This window comes from Xiphias gladius, chromosome 8 (assembly GCF_016859285.1).
Source record: "Xiphias gladius isolate SHS-SW01 ecotype Sanya breed wild chromosome 8, ASM1685928v1, whole genome shotgun sequence".
NCBI classification, from domain to species: domain Eukaryota; kingdom Metazoa; phylum Chordata; class Actinopteri; order Istiophoriformes; family Xiphiidae; genus Xiphias; species Xiphias gladius.
This window is the reverse complement of record NC_053407.1, coordinates 24858238-24877606: the sequence shown is the minus strand read 5'-3', so window position 1 is coordinate 24877606 and position 19369 is coordinate 24858238. Positions and strand designations below refer to the sequence as shown.

The window sequence follows — 19369 nt, the reverse complement described above, 5'->3', positions numbered from 1 at the left end:
GTTCTGCCGTGGAGCTGCTATCTCTGGGTTTAGGGAGCCCTCTGCAGTCCAGACTGAGACTTCAATGTTAAAATAAAAGTCTCTGTTGTTTATCCCAGAGGTGTCACGGGGTGTTTAAGAGTTTCAGGTGCAAAATAAACAAACTTAAAAACTTACTTCAAACATGAGGTTTATGAAGTGATTGTTTTAGTCATTGGTTTTAACTCAACTGTTATTATTTCCATATTATGGTTACGTACCGGTCTTACACACACACACACACACGTCATCAGAGGTGGATTCCCTGCATTCATATTTAATCCCTCGCTAACAACTTTTTTTAGGAACTCTGTTGTAAACTTTTTAGATACTAATTTCTATCCAGAAGCGTCAAGTAATCCTCGAACACTACATAAAGCATGCGTGTCCGGCCCACGGGACAGAGGGTGAAAAGGTGTTTTGAGACTGGAAGCTTGGTCTTGTTCAAGCGATTAGTATGTGTGACAAAAATAGGTTTAACTCAAAGATCCACTCACTAGCTTTTTCTGAGCTTCCAAAGTGCGCCTCATGGTCTTCATCTGCAAATGGAACTAGCTCCGGGATAACAAGTGGTTGTAAATGGATTTGGGGATTGTAGCCCCCCGTCTCTGTTTGTAAAATGGTCTTTGGCTTTGGACATGGACAGCCTCAAAGACATTGAGATGTTGTTGATTTTGTAAATTGGGTGAGCTCACCCTTTACCCACCCTTGGCGTGACCCTTCATTGGTTGATGGTGAGATTGGAGGTCAGAGGTCAGCAACCGAGCTAATTTATAATGACACTTATTCACTTACATGATGTTCAGCAATTTCTGCCGAGCTTTTAAAATTTTGTTTCTGAAATATAGCGTTAAAAATAAAATATTTCATAATAAGGCAATGTGGAGAGAAAAGCTTTTGCTTTGTCAGGATCCATCACCTTCATTTAGATACAGTTAGCAGGATGCCGTAAAAACCTGACAGGTGTTTTATTTGTGTGTAACCACTCATAGGTGCGTAAAGGTACTGAATTCAGTTGTGTGTATTTTCATTGTTCCCTGGGCAGGTTTCCAACCTGTTCACAAGAACGTGCCACACCCACTCATGGCAGCCAGTGACTGCCTTTTCTTTCTTGACAACTTCCTACTTTTCGTAGAAGTTCTCTCGGCTCCAGCTGATCTCTTGGCCTTCAGGGGAACTGAGCGGAGAGACTGGTTTATAATTAGCTTCACAAGGGGTTTCCACTGGAGTAAGTGAGATGGGTTAATGCCACACTGGCGTCTCTGAGTGAATTGCACTACTAGTGGTCACAGGAAGAATTGTCCGCAATTGTGTAAATGGATACAAACAAAATGTACAGTGTGTTCAGAAAGTATTGGAACCCCTTCCATTTATTTCACATTTTGAGATGTTTCTACACCTTGATTGGAGCCCACCTGTGGTGAATTCAATTGATTTGGAAAGGCACACTGTACAAGGTCTCACCGCTGACAATGCATATCGGAGCAAACACCAAGCCAGGAGGTGGAAGGAACTGCCTGCAGAGCTCGAGGTCACAGATGTGGGGGAAGTTTCTTCCATCTCCACACAGGACCTCTGGAGCTCAGCCAGAGCCACCATCAGGTTCTTGGTCACCTCTCCTACCAAGGCCCTCCTCCCTCCATTGCTCAGTGTGGCCGGGGGGCCAGCTCTAGGGAGAGCCCTGGTTGTGCCAAAATTCTTCCATTAAAGAATTATTGAGGCCGCTGTGCTCGTGGGAACCTTCAATTCAGCAGAATTTTTGTGCCCCCTTTTTGCCAGATCTGTGCCTCGACACAATCCTGTCTCTGAGCTTTGCAGGCAGTTCCTTCCACCTCCTGGCTTTTGCGCTGATATGCACTGTCAGCCGTGAAGTTACTACTGGTTGTCTCCATTCAAAAGGTGTAGAAACATCTCAAAAATGATCAAGAGAAATGCGAGGAACCTGAGCTAAATTTCAAGTGCCATAGCATAGGAACTGACTACTTGTGTCAATGTGATATTTCAGTTTTTCCCTTGTTACTAAATTTGCAAACATTTCCACAATTCGGTTTTCATTTTGTCATTATGGAAATCTCGAGTGTAGATTGATGAGGGGAAAAAAAATTAAAAATAAAGTCATTTGAGGGTTGTCCCAATGCATAAAATACACACTCTCTGTATACATACATAATCAAATACAAGCCAACAATCTTTTCCCACAGTAATATACATTAACCTCCAGATCGTGTTCACATGTCAGGGTGCTAGTGGTAACAGGTATAATTAAAAACAAAACACAAAAAAAACCCTTAGACCCCAAAACTTAACAAAATTGAAACCTTTATTTCAGATTTCTTTTCTTTTTTACAAAAAAAAAAAAAAAAAAAAATTCAACGAACAGTTAAGTGCACCTTGGAATGCTCGTTGGTAAATGGACCCAGAGTGTTGTCATGACTCCTCAATGGTAATGCTCTTCTGGTGCGTTAAGATGGCAGCCACTGACACAGAATGACCCAAAGCCCCTTCTCCAGGACCACAGGGCTGTTAGTGATAAAATAAAGTGCCCTGCACAATCCCCCCCCCCCAGTCCTGTTTTTACCCCCCTCTTCTCGAGTAGCGCTCTACTCCTTGGCCACTGCGAATGGCTTCTCCACCTCGATTTTGCCGCAGTCGTGGATGATGACATCTTTAAGAGGCTTATCGCGGCCATCTGTCTTTGTGCTCTCGATCTTCTTCACCACATCCTGGAGGATAAGAAAAGAGGATCTTAGGAGGTTCAGGAATGTCAAAATCGCATTTAAAAAGTTATGAATTTTGACAACAGGTTTATCCACTGTGGGGAAAAAAACTAGGCAAATGTCCATGTCAGGCAACTATTAAAACTTACTGATGATTTTTTGGTTCTAGCTTCTTTTAAAAACATAGATTTGTATACAATTTACATAGGATCATATGAAGCTCTAATGGCTGGCTGCTTTATCAGCATCATCTTTGTCAACCTCACTGGTGGACTTTATTGTTGTAGCTGCTCAAAGCGGAGCCAATTTTAACTACTTTATACGCTGTTGGGTAGTTTAATCCGCAAGATATTTTTATAAACTCATCAGGTTTTTATGTAAAATCTTCATCTAGAAAGTAACTAACTACAGCTGTCAGATAAATGTTGCTGCGTATAAAGTAAAAAATATTTCCTCAAAATGTACTGTAGCAGGAGTATAAAACACATGTTCTCAGTTACTTTCCTCCACCTGTCTAACTGTTGGTTTTCTGAGGTCAACACTGATGTGTTTGGCTGGCACGTCTCTATCTGGATCTCCACTCTTCTGCATCCTGCTCCAATTCAGTCTAACCATTTAGATGATGTTTATACTCGTGATACAGTTCAGAGTCTTTTTGCACTACTCACTGTCAAAGTGAAGTAGGTTTTCATGACGTGCAGTTGCATTTTGGAGAAGTGGCAGCGCGACAAAATGTTAAATCAAAGCCCTGAAGTGAAGAAGACGTTGCTGGAAATCAGCATCTTAACTGCTTTTGTTAAAACAATAAAAAAAAGGACTCAAACCCAAACAACTGCTCTTGAAATATGTTGGACAGAAACAACCTTGATTACAATTCAGCTGAAACAATCATTTCTATTCATTTTGGTGCGATTCTGAATCTGTTACTGACGTCAAAGGGAAAGTAGGTTGCCCTGCATGTGCAGTGGCTAGAAAAGAGAGAGAAAAAAAGAAAAAAAAAATCCCTGACCAGTCTACAAGATTTAACTCCATTTCCTTTGATTTATATTCATGGTGCACCTCAGGGCAGTATTTTAGTCGGACCGCCCCTCCCCTGTTTTTTTTGGCATTTCATCAGTTATGGTAGGTACGTTGGCCACAAACCAGACGCAACAGTCACCAACACGGGGCTTTTTCAACCCAAGCATTGCCGTCAGGCCCGAGACTCACCATTCCCTCCAGAACTTTTCCAAAGACGACGTGTTTGCCGTCCAGCCACGGAGTCTGAACTGTGGTGATGAAGAACTGGGAGCCGTTAGTGTCTTTGCCAGCGTTGGCCATGCTGAGCCAGCCTGGAGCGTAGTGCTTCAGCTTGAAGTTCTCATCGGGGAAACGGTCTCCATAGATGCTCTTGCCTTAAAAAAAAAAAAAAGGAAGAAATTAATATTTGTACCATTTAAAAATAAATAAAATAAAATAGGTTACAAGACGATTAGTTTGTCTTTGTCCGCTTGTTGCAACCTTTGCACCTCACTTTGTTGATTTGATAGCTGCCAAAAGGTTTGTCTACACTTTATCTGATGACATTTTTCTTTTTCACGAATACTGAACAGCACTGAATCTCTTGAATCAAGAGCATCTGCCAAAAATCAAATGAACTATATCACAGCGACACTTGTGAAACAGCTCTGGGCACAAAATTCAACAACTTTCTGTTCTTATGAAAGAGCAGGTTGTCTCTGCCCCTGGGTCACAAATGTATAAAACAATGGAGTGAATCATCAATTCATAAAAGCCTAAATGCTCAGGAGAAGGTAGCAAGTCATCTGAACTCAATGGAAATAAATTAGATTTGATTTTTAGATTAGATTTGACAATTTAACTGCTTTTGGAAAAAAACAAAAAGGAGCGGAAACCTGAAACAACTCTTGAAAATCATTACATTCTCAGGGCAGCACTGATACAGCACATAGGCAAGTTCATTTCATGCAGTAAAAAAAAAAAAAAAACAAACAAATAAATCTGCACAAATAAACCATTTTAACGCGATTCTGCAGGTGTCAGTGGTCATCTTACCTCCAGTGCCGTCTCCTCTGGTGAAGTCTCCACCCTGGATCATGAACTCCTTGATGACTCTGTGGAACTTGCTGCCCTTGTAACCGAATCCTTTCTGTTTAATTAGGAAATAAAAAAAAAACATCTTAAGCAATGCTAGAAAAATCTGCAACAGATATCAGCTGCCAGTATTTGACATTTTACAACAAGTGGACGCCAGTGTAACGACTTCGTCAAAGTGCGTCTCCTGGACATGGCGGTGTGTGTGGTTTCGGAATGTAAACTAGGATGTTGATCACAAGTTGAAAGCATAAATTACAGCTCATTTCACCAACAATACGCGCCGACACACTTTCTATGTCTTGCTACTGTATAAAAAGACAAGGACGTTGCAATGAATGTGCGTCAATGTCTGTTTGAACAATGTTTCTTTTCCCTGAATTAATTCACAATTCAGTGTTCAACATGGCGACTGTTGGGCAAAACAAACCCCTGCAAACAATAACAGTTTTGGGTGCATGTTATGTACCCACCGTATGAAAAACTGACCAAAAAAACGGCACTGAACTTCTCACCTCTCCTGTCGCCAGTGCGACAAAGTTGTCAACCGTTTTGGGAACGGTTTTCCCAAACACCCCGATGACAATTCTTCCCACATCTTCATCTCCAATTCTCATGTCGAAGAACACCTATAAAAAAGGTGTAAAGTTATGAAGTTATTTTATACTCAATGATCTCTCATAGTGAGGCAAAAAAAAAAAAAAAGCTTTACCTTTATTTTTACTGATATTTTAAGTTTAAAAATGTATGGGTTGACATAATTGTACAGGCACAGGAACTTTCCATGGGTTACTTCTTATAGGCACAAATAGATGCTGCAGCTAGTACGGTATAATGGCTTTCTTGATAACAGCAAGAAGTATTTTAAAAGAGACAATCAGCATTTGTAGGGCTGCGGAGCTTAATATGAGTATTGATTCATCTGCTGATTATTTTCTTGGTGGATCTCTGTCTATAAAATGTCAGAATACTGTGAAAAGTTACAATTGGATTCTCTCACAGCCCAAGATGATGTCTCCTAATGTCTTGTTTTGTCGATCTAACAGGTCAAAGCCCAAAGACATTCATTTATTTTTGAAGCAAAAATCTCACTCCAGACAAGAGCTGCTCTTCTCGCTGAGCATTTTGCAGCAACGGTTTTAACAGGCCTGCATTTGTAAAAAGATTTGGTTTGGGCTTGTCGGTCTGTCCCAACAGAAATCTGTTAGACTTATAAAGTAGAGTTTTAGACAGAGGAGCTGGTCTGGTCTCGACACAAAGCGCCTGGGGGGCAGCTACTGACTGACCAGGTCAAAGCTTCCTTGTAACTGTAGACGTGGACAGACCCACTGCAACCAGACCAAAACACCTACTGTGCCTCCCTGAGCTGCAGACTAGTGGATCAGATAAAGGAGGACTCCTTTGTCAACCCCCCACCTCTTTTTTTTTTTTTAGATAAAACCCGAGTCTATAATTAAAGCTTAAAGCGATGCGGAGCAATTTTAAATGGGTGCATTTGGGAAAACAGCGACACTTAAGGCCCGAGTAGAGGCGACTAAAGCTAGCCCCACCGAGCAAGTCTATGCCCATTTCATCCAGTTTGCCGTCTCGATTTTGCACCAGAGACTAAACCAGTTAGCATGCAACAATTAAGGCGACTGTAAAAGGCCGCGCTGGAGCCACCATTAGCTTAGCAGCAGAGGAGCCCACCGGTCCCGGCTTTTAGCCACGGATGGACGGCTACGGGCTAGCTGAGCCAGTGACGTGGCTTTACAGGCTGCTAGCATTTAACGGTTTAGCCCCGAGCTCTGATTTCCCCTTGCGCGACCCGCCGGCGAGCAGCCGCCTACCTTCGCCGTTACTTTGGGGCCTTTCTTCTTCTCGTCCGCGGATGAGCCGTTGGGGAAAGCCAGGAAAACCACCGAGCCCACGATGACCGTGACAGCGACCAGGAACTTCATCCTTCTCTCGCAGAGTCTCACCATCAACAAGAAGAAAACGAGCAGCCCGAGAGGACGGCCTGGTAGTCGTGGTAGCTTTATAAGAGCCGGGGGGAGGGAAGGGGGGAGGGCGGGGGTGGAGACTGCAAAGGTGGCCGCTCCGAGTTCCGGGCTCCGCTGCTTCCGCCGCGCAGGAGCCGCACGTCGTAACGGCGAGGGAGACGCACGGGGCGCCGATTGGTGCACGTCCCGGAGCGGCTCGGCCAATCAGACGCGGACGCGTGACAGCGCGATCCAGCGCGACTCGGGGTGTCAAGTTCCCAACGCACGGAGAAAACAACGGGGAGGTTGATACGAGCCCGTTGTGGGAGAAGCGTAAGGCTGCGACCAATCTTCTCGTTCAAACTTATCTGACCGTTATTTGGTCTAAACCTTTTAAAGTCCACCCTCCAGCCCGTGGGACGCTTTGGCCTTAGGTGTGTTTCGGTCCGTACCAGACTCAGTCTTTACACAACCTGGGCAAATTATACAGTGTTTAAAAGCTCCAAGTCTGCAAAAAGCATTTTAGGATCCCCACTGCAACAAGTGTTGACAAAGAACTGGATCAGAATTGTGGCTATGGTTCCAAATATATACACATGTATATGTTTATATATACACATACTCGAAAATTTGTGAATTGATATTTTAATAACGACTAATTTTGCAGCATGGGGAATCTTAGTGTCTCTCCCAAGCATTGCTGCCTCCCTGCACCACCACCATCCTTCTGCACCCTGACGTCTTTGGGGAAACTAAATTAAATATATTTTGTGTAACAATACAAAACAGGAACCGCTTTTACCACATATGCAACATAAATGTTGCATTTTCTGACATTAAAATTTTTTTTTTTCCTGCATCGTTTTTGACACTTTTTACAAAAAAAACTGTGTAAACAGTGCTCGCAAATTGCTTTTGTGCGGCAAGCTGACGGGCCTCACGATCAATACGAGGCTCAGTTAAAGAACACTCACATTGTAATCTATTGGTGCATATTCCTGAGGGAATTTTTAAACTAATCCAATCACTGCTAGACATACAATCATTGAACCAGGGTGTTTTTAGGCCCCTGAGGGGTTTGTAGCCCTGGGAGCAGCCACCTGCTTTGCCCAGTTAATCCAGCCTTGTGATTCACCGGGCTAATACACAGGCAATGTACTGTATATAAGAAGAAAAACCAAGCTGTTTTCATCCGCTTTAGCTCACAAGACATTCATAAATTTAAAGGCTCAATAAATGCTAATGCTGTCACAGCATAACACGTCATTCACTTCTTCCACATACTACTAGTACCAATGAATCTATTGATTAACGAACATATTCATTTTTTAAATTTTCAGAAAGTAGTAAAAACATCCATTACTACTTCTTAGAGCACAGGATGACAGCTTCACATGTCTTGTTTTGTTCGACTAACTGTCTAAAACCCAGATATTCACTTTACAATGATAGAAAACGAGCAAATATTCACATTTAGGACACTGGGACCAGAGAATGATTTGCATTGTTTCTTGGCAAATTATTTTTAAATACTTACAACTGATTAATGTTCTGTCAGTTGAGAAATCGATTATTCAACTAAACATCGTAGCACCAACTAACTCAACGCAGACAAACATACGCAATGATCTGCAGCAACACAATCGAGCCAAACACAACTGTCCATACACATTTTAATGACAACCTACAAGTGAATGAAATGTGTTGACAGTTACAAATGTTAAAAACACAAGACACAAACTATGAAATGAGTAAAGTTGAATAGATTGTACTTGCCAAAAATAAAGAGGGGGGGGGGTTGGAGTTAAGGTTACATTCACCTTTGCAGGCACACCTGCCACTTCCTACTAGTGCAAAGAATTAATTCTGCTAAATGCCATACAATTTTTGTTCTGTTGTATGTTTGCATTAAGACTCCATTATTATTGCATGCCTTCAGTGGCCATTTGAGGTATTCAAACACATTGTTCTGATAGTTACATACTGATGCACGCGTTTCGAAATAAATTCACAAAAAACAACAGACAACCTATGGAAAAGTATCATTTACTTACATGCTAGGATTTGAATCAGGAAGCTTTTAAGATTTTCCAGCCAATCATGTTACATAATCACATTTTAGAAGTGAGGGAAAGCAATACCTGAAAACACAGAATTTGTACAAAACAAAACAGGAAGCAAACAAACAAGTACAGTAACCCTGATAACATATGACCTACACCATAATTTTAAGTTCTATCTTACCCTTTAACTTAATTTATGGCCAGCTGAAGTTTTTAAATTAGCTGGCATCTGATTGTAAACTGAGCGTTTCTGCATAAAGAAGGATCCTGTTCAAAATCAAGTGTAGCATTTCCTTATTTGATCAAAAATGAACAAGGACTCTGGATCGGAATATGTAACAACTTTTTGTCTGTGCTAAGGAGTTTCTAAAACTGAAACATCTTTATAGTGGGAGTGTTTGGACCAGAAACCAAGAAAAACACAAAAGCTGTCGAACATTCTAGCATTTCCATCCTCTCGGGACAAGTAACAAAAATGTCAAGTATATCTAGGTGAGTCAGACACCCATGGGAGAATGAACGTTCGAGTGGTCCAGTGACTATTTGACGTGAATGCTATGAAACTTTAAAAGAAACGAAGAACATCAAGAATACTATATAGTAAGACGCTAATTGATTTCCCATCAAACGTAATCATTTACATGTGTGTGTTTAGATATCTCAGAGGGATAACTGATGTGAAGCTTAATATTAAGTTTGTTTGGCTCTGAAATCGGAATAAAATATTTCAGATAAACTTTTAAAATTCTTTTATTTTCTCAAGGCACAGCGTACTGAAGATATGCAGGTCAAAGTAAATTAGGTGAGCCAATAAAACTCTCTGAAGTTTGTGGAAATGGCTTTGATCTGTTACCAGTGCATAGAGACAGGTCGCCTCGCAGCCCAGTCAGATCCAGTTCTGCAAAGTTCTGCCTCAGTTTCTGCGTCAGCCGGAGAATTAAAGGAGGGAGGAAAAGCGGAGCCCGAAATAGGCCGGAGGAGTCATCAGGCAGGATTTAAAACTGTCAGCATTGGTCACATTCTTAAACTCAGAGGAGTTTTGGGAAGAACGACACACAACCTGGTTCAGGACGCAGAGGTTTGAACTGGTTCAGAAACACGACTCCAACCCAACACCCCCAGCTGCAAGTCGAACTTCACTGGGCCTTTTCAGCACATCCCATCAACATTTTCCAGACCAGGAGTGTCTGATTAAAGCAAACCTCAGAACGGCTGCTGGGTCTTTAACTCTGAGTAAACTAGTCCCTCTGCTGAGATGGCATCCCCGAGCCCAACTGTCCGAAGCGGCTCTTTGCAGACCAGCACCGGCGTGAGGTGGAAGGTGACGTTTCCGCGGCGCCACACCGTAACGGGCTCTGCTGGGTTCAGGGACAGCTTCTCTCGCGGCTCAAAGTACGAGCCGTGAAACTCCAGTGGGGCTCTGAGCTCCACTTTGCTAACGTCGACAGACCGGAGACCGCAGGCCTGACTGCTGGCCACTCGTGCTCCAGCCATCACCGCAGCCGCCTGGTTCCCCCAGTATCCATCCACTGTAGCCAGGATGTGGTAGGCCAGCGTGTGGAAGTGAATGCGAGTGAGGTCCGCCTCTGACGATGGGTCGCTGCGGCCGTGCTGCTCCAGGATCCAGAGGAGGATGTCGCTGACCTGGCCTATGTCCGGGGTGCCTTTCCAGGCAGGCAAGTCTGCATGAGGCCCCTCACTGGCCTGAGAGAGGAAGAGCAGCTCCTGCTCGTTCAGCCCAATGGAGCTGACAATTGGCATAAACTGCTAACAGGAAACAGAGAGAAAACTTTAATTAAACATACAGAGCTCTTAAGGGATCGGTCAAATTTGAGCACACTCATCTTTTCTCGGTGAAGGACCTTGTGCATTTCACTTCATGAAAGACTCCCTAAGAAAACAGTTTTCCACATGTACCTCCTTCATGATGGTGTTCATGTAGTCTTTGTCGGTCATGCTTGCCAGCTCCAGGTGGATGGGAATATCTTTAGGAATGTCAGATATGGCTGACACAGCCTGCGAAGAGGAACCAAGCACCCCAAAATTTATAAAATTAGATTCCATGCCACGTGACCATTCTTACACACTTTAAATAATAATAAAACATTGTTAATTGTTAACACATAATGTTAACAATTAGCCTACAGTTTTTTTTAACTGTTCTGAATAGAAGAATCATCTAAAATAAAAGTAGGCAGATTTTAAAAAAGGACCGCCAGTTTTTACATTTTTTACTGTGAAGTGCATATATTACATCCTACATTACTGCCAACCATAGTTTTTCTACTGATGGATTTTATCATTTCAAATTTATATTCACTCCCATAAACAAGGAGAAAAGATCCATCACCGTTACCTCTTGCTGCATTATCACATATCAATACATTGTGACTGGAAGGCAGAAGGAAATAACACATTACATCTATGTGATTTACAGCAAATGGGTCAAAACATGCAAAAAACAGCAGCTTTGTTGATGAACACAAATCGGTGGAGATACTGTAAAGCACAGCTTTCAGCCACTGACCTCTTTCAGCCGCTCCTCCCACAGCTCTCTGCCCTGACCCTCCATCATGTGCAGCCCCGACAGGATGACCAGGTCAGGCTCAAACTCCTCCAGACTCGCCACGAACGTCTCCAGTGAGCTCATCTCCCCGTTGGACACGTCGTGAGAGAAGATGAAGCGGTTGGCTTGAGGCGCGTGAGTTGAACCCCACCTTTCACCTAGAGACAGACAAGAAGACCAAATACAACAGTTGTATTACACATCTTATCAGCCTGAAGGGATTTAGTTAAGAGCAACAGCTCCCGTAGAGTCTGCAGCCTGTTCTTCTTCGTACCTGCTTTATACTCCAGGATGAGGTGAAATTCATCCATGTCCTGGAGAGAACCCGGGGGAACGACTATCTGCTCATCCAGCATCTCATGAAGTTTAGGACCAACGGGCCCACATAACAAAACCTGAGGTATAAAAAAATATATATAATATATATATAATTAATGAGATTACATTTGAAGCCCAGGGACCCTGAATTATGCATTAATACAATGTTCAAAAGGCTGCAAAGACATCTTTTCATCTCATAAAAATTCGTTCTCATGTGATTCTCTTCACGTTTTTCCCATGTTTAGTATTTCTTTAGTCTAATTTTCAATGGATTTTCTGCAAAAGGGGGTACTCAAATATTACCCAGCATTACTTAACTACCTGAAACTGGTTCAACTGACCGGCTTGAATCTTTAATGTTTATCTAAATGGGTCTGGCAAATCTTTAATAGTTCATTAATTAGGTTAGGGGCAAAAGTTTACGACGGAAGTAGAAACATGCTACCGTACCATCAGATCAGGGTAGGTGGCGAGCTTCTGACCGATGAGGGCAGCGTTCCCTCCCACATACAGCTGGAAGAAGACAAACGGGAAGTTTTACAGAGGGAGGATCATTTTAAAAAAATTATATAATAAAATAAAAATAATTTATCTTTTGACAAAGTTTGGGCAGTAAGGTAGCCTTGCCTTCGCACCGGGGTATTCTGCTGCCGCACGTGCAATCCTATGAAAGACCTCTTTGTTGCTGAAGAAGCGCTCGGCGGCTGCTCCATGCCCCATGTAATGGATGAAGGCTTCCTTCAAGTCCTCTTTGGAGTGCAACACTTCGTGATCCAGGCCGGTGCCAGGATCCACTGCCAGGGCCTGCAGCAGTCCCACTCCAGAGACGACCACATCAACACAGGCATTCACGCTGAAGAAGAGGGGAAATCACGACAGTTTTGGAGAAAAAAAAAAAACAAAAAACTAAGTACGAGTTATTTGATTGTTAATAATATAACTTTTCATTAAATTCTGACTTGAATTACAAATAACCCCTAAGATAGACAGTACATAATTTAAAAGGTCTGCTGGTAGCCTGATAATCACAGTGAATTGCAGACAGATTAGTGACAAATCCATTAAATGATGCTCCAACACACAAATCCCTCCCTGTCTTCCTGTAAAATTTTGAAATATCTTTTGACTGCCTCATCTTGGACTTGGGAGTGTATTTATTTAAATGTGATTTGGGGCAACAAGATAACCCCTCCCATCATATGAAAATGCATTTGACCCTTAGTTTGTTGGTCGTAGTAGCAACTAGAAGAATTCCACGGGTCAGAGGTGTGTATCTGGATACCAGGTGGCAAAAAGCTTTATTTTGAAATGAGTGCGGCTGAGGTCTATTTTTATTCATCTCTCTCTCATCTGCTGCGTCCTGATCTAATAAGCAGAGTTTCTACAGGCTCACCAAAGTAACTTTAAGACCAATTTAATCACATAAAACCAGTCAGAATGATAAGACCTAGAAACATTTACCAAGTGCCTGAATTTATTGAAATTTTATCACATTTTTGTCACTCCTTCCCAAGTGTATATAAACAATAATTCCTTAAATCATACACAAAACTAAAATCATGACCTGGATAAGCAGCAGAAAATGGATGGATAAATAGATGGTTGGATGAACCAGTTAAAAAATCAACCTAATTATTTACGGTCACAGCCTGGAACACTGGCATTGATTTTCCAGCCAGTTTTTGCTAAACAATGCACATACCAAAACCTTTTTTTTTTTCTTTTTTTTTCAAGTAACTTTACTACCGTCAGCAGGCTAGACTTTTGTAAATGATATTAAAGAACCTTTAATATCTTTAAAGGCCTTCTTTGAGGAATTTGAAATTAATTCTTTAAGACTTTACAAGACCTCCAGATACCCTGAATAACGCTGGTGAAGGAAGTGTGGGTGGAGACAAACAGTCTTCCCCTGTTACTTATTGCTCTGTATTCACTAAGCCACAATCACTTTTGAGCGATCAAATGTGAAGGGTTTAAATCCCTTGTGTAATTATATCCCACCTACATACTCTGCTTCACTTTGAAATATTCTACCTTCTGGAAGAGTTTCACTGTGGCTTTAAAAATAACTCTGTTTTTTAGTATTGAAGAAAAATACACTATTTCTAAACAATACACAAGATTTTTCTCCCTTCACTTCTCTCTTGGGTAGAAACCATCTGTCCATCCCTCTGTGGGCAGTCCTTCAGCTCCAGCCAATCACGTACAACCTTTTTAAAACACTGATGTGTGTTGGCTAAAGGCTATAGGCTAGGTATAGACAGTAATATAATTCACTGGGGGACCGCTATCTTGGATCACGCCCTCTGAGCTTGGAAACAATAATAATAGTGTACAGTGGAGCAGCAGGAGCACAGATGCCTAACAGTAATCCGTGTGAGAGTTCAAATCTTGTAACTCACCCTACGGCCACTTTGCTCCACTGTCGGGTTGGTAAAGTTATCAGAGACTCCCAGGCAGCAGAGATCACCTGCTCTAGGCTGTTCTGGCTGTTCAGATTGTGATGTGATGAATGAATGATTGGCAGGCTGATGTACTGCAGAATCTGCTCTGGCAGGTCCGGGCCGCCATGGTAGAAATAGCCAACAGCTAATGCCAGCAGGGCCGCTGCTGAAGCTTTCCTCCACATGATGCTCCAACACACTCCTGCAACAAAGGAAATCTCTCATTTCTTTCTCATATCAACCATAAGAATTAAAATCTGATCAGCTGATTAATTGTGGTTATCAGTAATGACATTAGGGGGTTGCGTACAGGTAAGCTGGTATCTTAAAATACAACTCAGTACAGAATTTATATAAGTTATTCCTGGGTCCAGCTTCAGCAAGCACAGTAAATTTTCAAATACATATATACAATCATATCACTCAACCCTAGATGAGGGTGTAAAATTAATCAAGTGGCACAAGTAGAATGCATACGATCATTCAGATATAAGTCAGGAGCTTCAGTTAATGTTCGCGTTAAACATCAAAAGAATCTCAGTGACTTTGACTGTGATTGTTGGTGCCAGACAGGCTGGTTTGAGTATTTCTAAAACTGCTGATCTCCTGGGATTTTCACACACAGCAGTTTCCAGAGTTTTTAGTCAGAATGGTGCAAAAGACAAAAAAAAAAAAAATCTAGCGAGTGGCAGTTCTGCAGACAGAAACGTCTTGTTGACGAGAGAGGTCAGAGTACAAGGACCAGACTGGTTGGAGCTGACAGAGAGGCTACGGTAACTCAGATGACCAGTCTTTACAGCTGTGGTGAGCAGAAAAGCATCTCAGAATGCAAAACACGTCGAGCCCTGAGGCGGATGAGCTACAACAGCAGAAGACCACGTCTGGTTCCACTACTCTCAGCCAAGAACAGAAATCTGAGGCTGCAGTGGGCACAGACTCACCAGCACTTGACAGTTGAAGACTGGAAAAACGTAGCCTGGTCTGATGAATCTGGATTTCTGCTGAAGCACGCAGATGGCGGGGTCTGAATTTGGCGTCAAAAGCATGAATCCATGGACCCAACCTGCCTCGTGTTGACAGTCCAGACTGATGGTTGGGGTTTAATGGGGCGAGGAATGTTTTCTTGGCACATTTCGGGCCCATTTATACCAGTCAGTCATAGTTTGAATGCCCCAGCCTGTCTGAGTATTGTTTGTTACCATGTGCATCCCTTTATGGCCACAATTTACCATCTTCTAATGGCTACTTCAAGCATGATAACGCATCATGTCACAAAGCAAACGCCGTCTCAAACTGGTATTCATGAACGCGGCAGTGAACTCAGTGCACTGCAGTGTCCTCCCCAGCCACCAGATCTGAATCCAATAAAACACCTTCGGGATGTGGTAGAATGGGAGGTTGGTAGCATGAATGTGAATCTGACAAATCTGCAGAAATGATGTGATGCATTCGCATTTACTCAGTACGGTGTTCGTGATAAACTGTTCAGTGAGTGTATTTAAATTAGCTGTAGAGCGCATCATCTATGAACCCCTCCTGCAGGTAATCCTATTATAATTCTTCTTTTACTCAGTTGATGAGCTCCGCATTTACACCTGGATAGATATTTAGATATACTTTACTGATCCCATTCAGGGAAACTGTCATGCTACTGCAGACTGAGGATAACAACAGAATTAAAAGCGTAGCCACGACTGCAGAATTTCAGACCTGCAGAGCCAGATATTAAATAAAGATATACAATATATATCTATTTAAAAAACAGCATTATCCGTAAATAAGTCAGAAAAACAGCAGTGTGCAGATAAAACAACAGAAAAGTGCAGTTTCAACACTTATTCTCCATGTTGCCCAGGAGCACAGTGAAAACCATAATAAACCCACTTAGTGGCTCTGCCGCTTAAGCTTCATCCATACCAGTACTATATGTCCCAGGATACAGGGTTAAGTTACTGCTAACGTGGACACACTCAGTCTGTTAGCTCACATGCTAGCATCAGCACACAGGGTGTATCTTTGGCTACAGTTAACCGATGCTAATCTGACAGTGTCTGTAGCCAGGCTCCGCTCGGATTAGGAAGCCAAACTAGAGTCTGGCAGCCAAGCGACTTTCCGTGCGGGACAGTCTGACACCTCAGCGTCAATTACCGCGGTTGTTAAAAGCGAAGTAGCTTCACAGGCGGTTGTTAGCGGCACGTACCGATAATGCCCAGGCTTCGGGGTTGTCCTTCAGGAAGAGGAGCCTGTTTCCTGCTGTTTCACACACAGAGCATTCAGTTTGCTGAACGCCGCCGGTGGAGGGAGAGGTAGCTGGAGGAGTGAGAGTCGGTGCGGTTCATTGAAGGAGCAGCAACGACCGAGAAAGACAGCGCACGTACACACACACACACACGCATACATACTCACACCTACTCACACCGAGGCAGCGGCGGCTTCCGTCGACCGCCTAGCGCATGCGCGCTAGGACCAGCTCCGGGGCAACCGCTCTTCACATGCGCCCTGCGCATGACCAGTTTAGGGGTAAACTTAATAATAGAGTAAAAATAAGGGGTAAATTCATTTCTGGAGGGAGTTACTTATTTAAAAATGCATATATTTTCTCGTGTGTTGCTGGTGGCTGTAACTGCGTACTTCTCACCTCAGTATTCCTGGAAATTAGTTCTTTGGATTTGGATTGTCTTTTTTAATTGGTTGATAACTGGACATGAAACAGCAGGAAAAAGCACAGACAGCTGTAAATAATAAAATGAATACTGTTCCACTTTCAGGGTCCCGCTACTGCGCATGCTCTCGTGGCTTACTGGTGCACTTGAATACAACCTAGCCACGTTGAAAGTTATAGTCAGCGATTCTAATCGAAACACTTTTTTTTTTGGGTCAAATTCTGCGAATATGTCCCTGCGGTATGGGGGCTGTCCGTTCTGTGTGTGCGCTGAAAGAAACAAAAAATCCGGTGTTTGTACACAGCCCTGGGTCTGTAAATGGGAAACGAACGAAGCGGCCTCGGACCGAGCCAAAAAAAAAAAACACTATTCCAGCAGATCGGCAACAGGGGGCGCTTGTGCTCATGAACAGCGCATGCTGCTGGAACCAGTTGCACTCCGACCTCTTCCCCTGCCGGCCACTCGCCCTCTTCCCCGTCCGCGCGCACGAGGAACCGAGCCAAACCATGATAGTAGCGAAACGTCGCGCTAACATCGGATATATGACCTCGCCAACTTGGTATAAAAATATTTTACCCGCCAGGGCAGACCTCACATTATTTCCCCCTGGAATTACACGTCTCTGCCTGTGTAACTTTCCACCATTCCACCGATTCGCTCTTCTGTGGAGATACACCATAGTAAGAAGAAAAATCAAAATAACGGCAGAGACAGTTACTGTAAGTTACCGTTGAAGTTACTAGCGATAGTGTTACCGATACATAGGCTAAGCTACTCCTTGGCTTAGACTTAGCTAAGTATTTAAGTATTTTTTAGTTGCCTTGGCAATGTGCGTCCATGAATTTGGGGGGGCCGGAGCTACTGAAGGGGAACTGAAGGGAGGGATGTTGAGTTCAAATATCAACAGTCTTTCTCTTACACCTCCTGTAACCTTATTAGTAACGCCTGTGCTATTTTTTTAAGTCAAAAGTTTTAAGTTTGCTATTTTATTGGTACAAAACGTGCTGCTGTGAAAAAGGCCTGTTTAACTCCCCACCCTCTATTTATTGTGGACTAACCCTGTTGCCAAGCTCCTCTTACAAGAACAGTTTAGGAAATACACTTCTTTGTTCTTATTTATTAATTGTTTTAATCTTAAAAAAAAAAAAAAAAAAAAAGGATCTGATATGTGCACACTTTTACCCACATATTAGAGCTGTAACGATTACTTGATCAATCAGTGAGTGGATCCAGAGAGAATGAACTTTATTGATCTATCATTTAAGTCATTCTAGTCAAGCAAAAATGTTAAAAATTCTCTGGTTATACATCCCCAGGGAGGCCATTTTGGTTGCTGTTTACAACCCCCCCCGCTAATCCGGCACCCATTCGTCACGTCACCCACTCTGTTTCCGCGAGACTCCAGACTCTGCAGACTCAGGGCTTCTTCATGATCTCCGGGGACTTCAATCACATGACACTGGACACACATTTGCATCTGTACATGTTTTTCCTATTCACTTACTGTGTATTTATTATTATCACTATCTCATAGTAGTTTCTACTTTTCTACTTTTTACTTCCTCTTTCCTAACTGTGTTGAGCAATAGTCACATTTCCCTGCAGGGAAGTTTTTCTGATTCTGAGTCTGATTTTGATCCTGATTCAACATGAGGATTTGCTGCTATAAATGGAAGATGTTTAGGTTTTGGATTGTGGGTCGCACAAAACAAGACATTTGTTTATGTCACCTTGGGTTTTGGATATTTCAATGGGTGTTTTTTAAAAATTATTATTATTTTTTTTTTTTTACTGTTATTCAAGAAAATAGTCGTCAGATTAACCGATATTGAAAAAAATCGTTATTTGTAGTCCTACAACATGTATTCAGATATACAGTACATGAATCCAAAGTAAAGAAGAGCTTGTGCAGGTGAGGTAGGAAGCTAAAAGTTTATAGAAATAGCTCTCCTAAGAAGTCAGGGAAAGATAAATTGAGTTACGCTGAATGAAAACAATAAGGGATAGAAAGACCTACGACAAAATAAAAAAAACAAGATTAATTTGCTTTAGAGATAGATGAGAAGATTGATGAGAGTGGTATTAACATTCTTATGTAAATCTCAGCGGGACTTGAAATTAACCAAAGAGGGGGGCAATGAGACGCTGGTAAACCATAACCAAATAACATAATTAAAGACTCTAACCCTGTCTTCCTGCCTTTTGTCCCTTAAGGCAAAAAAAAACAAAACATAAAAACAGGCCCATTTTACCTGAAATACTTGTTGTTACTTGTAAACTATTTTTAGGCGAGGCGTGGCAGCTGTGGAGAAGGCTGACACCTTCTACACCTGCACACTGTGTGTAACTCTCAAATGTCACGTACTGAGACTCATCACTTAAAGTTACAACTTAAAAAAAAAAAGAGTTTTGTCCTTATCACTAAATTGTCGCTGTTGGGTGTTTTCAAATGGTGGAAAAAAACTCGAGTACGTTTTTAAGCATTGAGCAATATAAAATATCTCGCAACGAGGTTTTTTGGA

The 19369-nt window shown here is 42.3% G+C and overlaps 2 protein-coding genes across 3 annotated transcripts; both read right to left on the bottom strand.

Annotated features, from left to right (window-relative positions):
- Positions 1–2352: 2352 nt before the first annotated feature.
- On the bottom strand, positions 2353–6858 carry ppib (peptidylprolyl isomerase B (cyclophilin B)). The gene is made up of 5 exons (XM_040133414.1): positions 6659–6858; positions 5345–5458; positions 4791–4884; positions 3945–4129; positions 2353–2741 (listed from the first exon to the last, which is right to left on the bottom strand). Exons 1-5 carry the CDS (start codon positions 6791–6793, stop codon positions 2619–2621), a joined length of 651 nt encoding a protein of 216 aa, XP_039989348.1. The 5' UTR covers positions 6794–6858; the 3' UTR covers positions 2353–2618.
- A 1591-nt stretch (positions 6859–8449) lies between these two features.
- adpgk (ADP-dependent glucokinase) lies at positions 8450–16645 on the bottom strand. Of its 2 annotated transcripts, none has more exons than XM_040134056.1 (8): positions 16385–16645; positions 14143–14386; positions 12368–12593; positions 12191–12253; positions 11694–11814; positions 11381–11577; positions 10771–10869; positions 8450–10620 (listed from the first exon to the last, which is right to left on the bottom strand). In XM_040134056.1, the coding sequence occupies exons 2-8, from the start codon at positions 14367–14369 to the stop codon at positions 10057–10059; spliced, it is 1497 nt and encodes a 498-aa protein (XP_039989990.1). In that variant the 5' UTR covers positions 14370–14386; positions 16385–16645; the 3' UTR covers positions 8450–10056. The 2 variants fall into 2 exon arrangements, with proteins under 2 accessions (XP_039989990.1, XP_039989991.1); XM_040134057.1 differs by having other exon boundaries at positions 8450–10617; positions 16385–16644.
- Positions 16646–19369: the final 2724 nt, after the last annotated feature.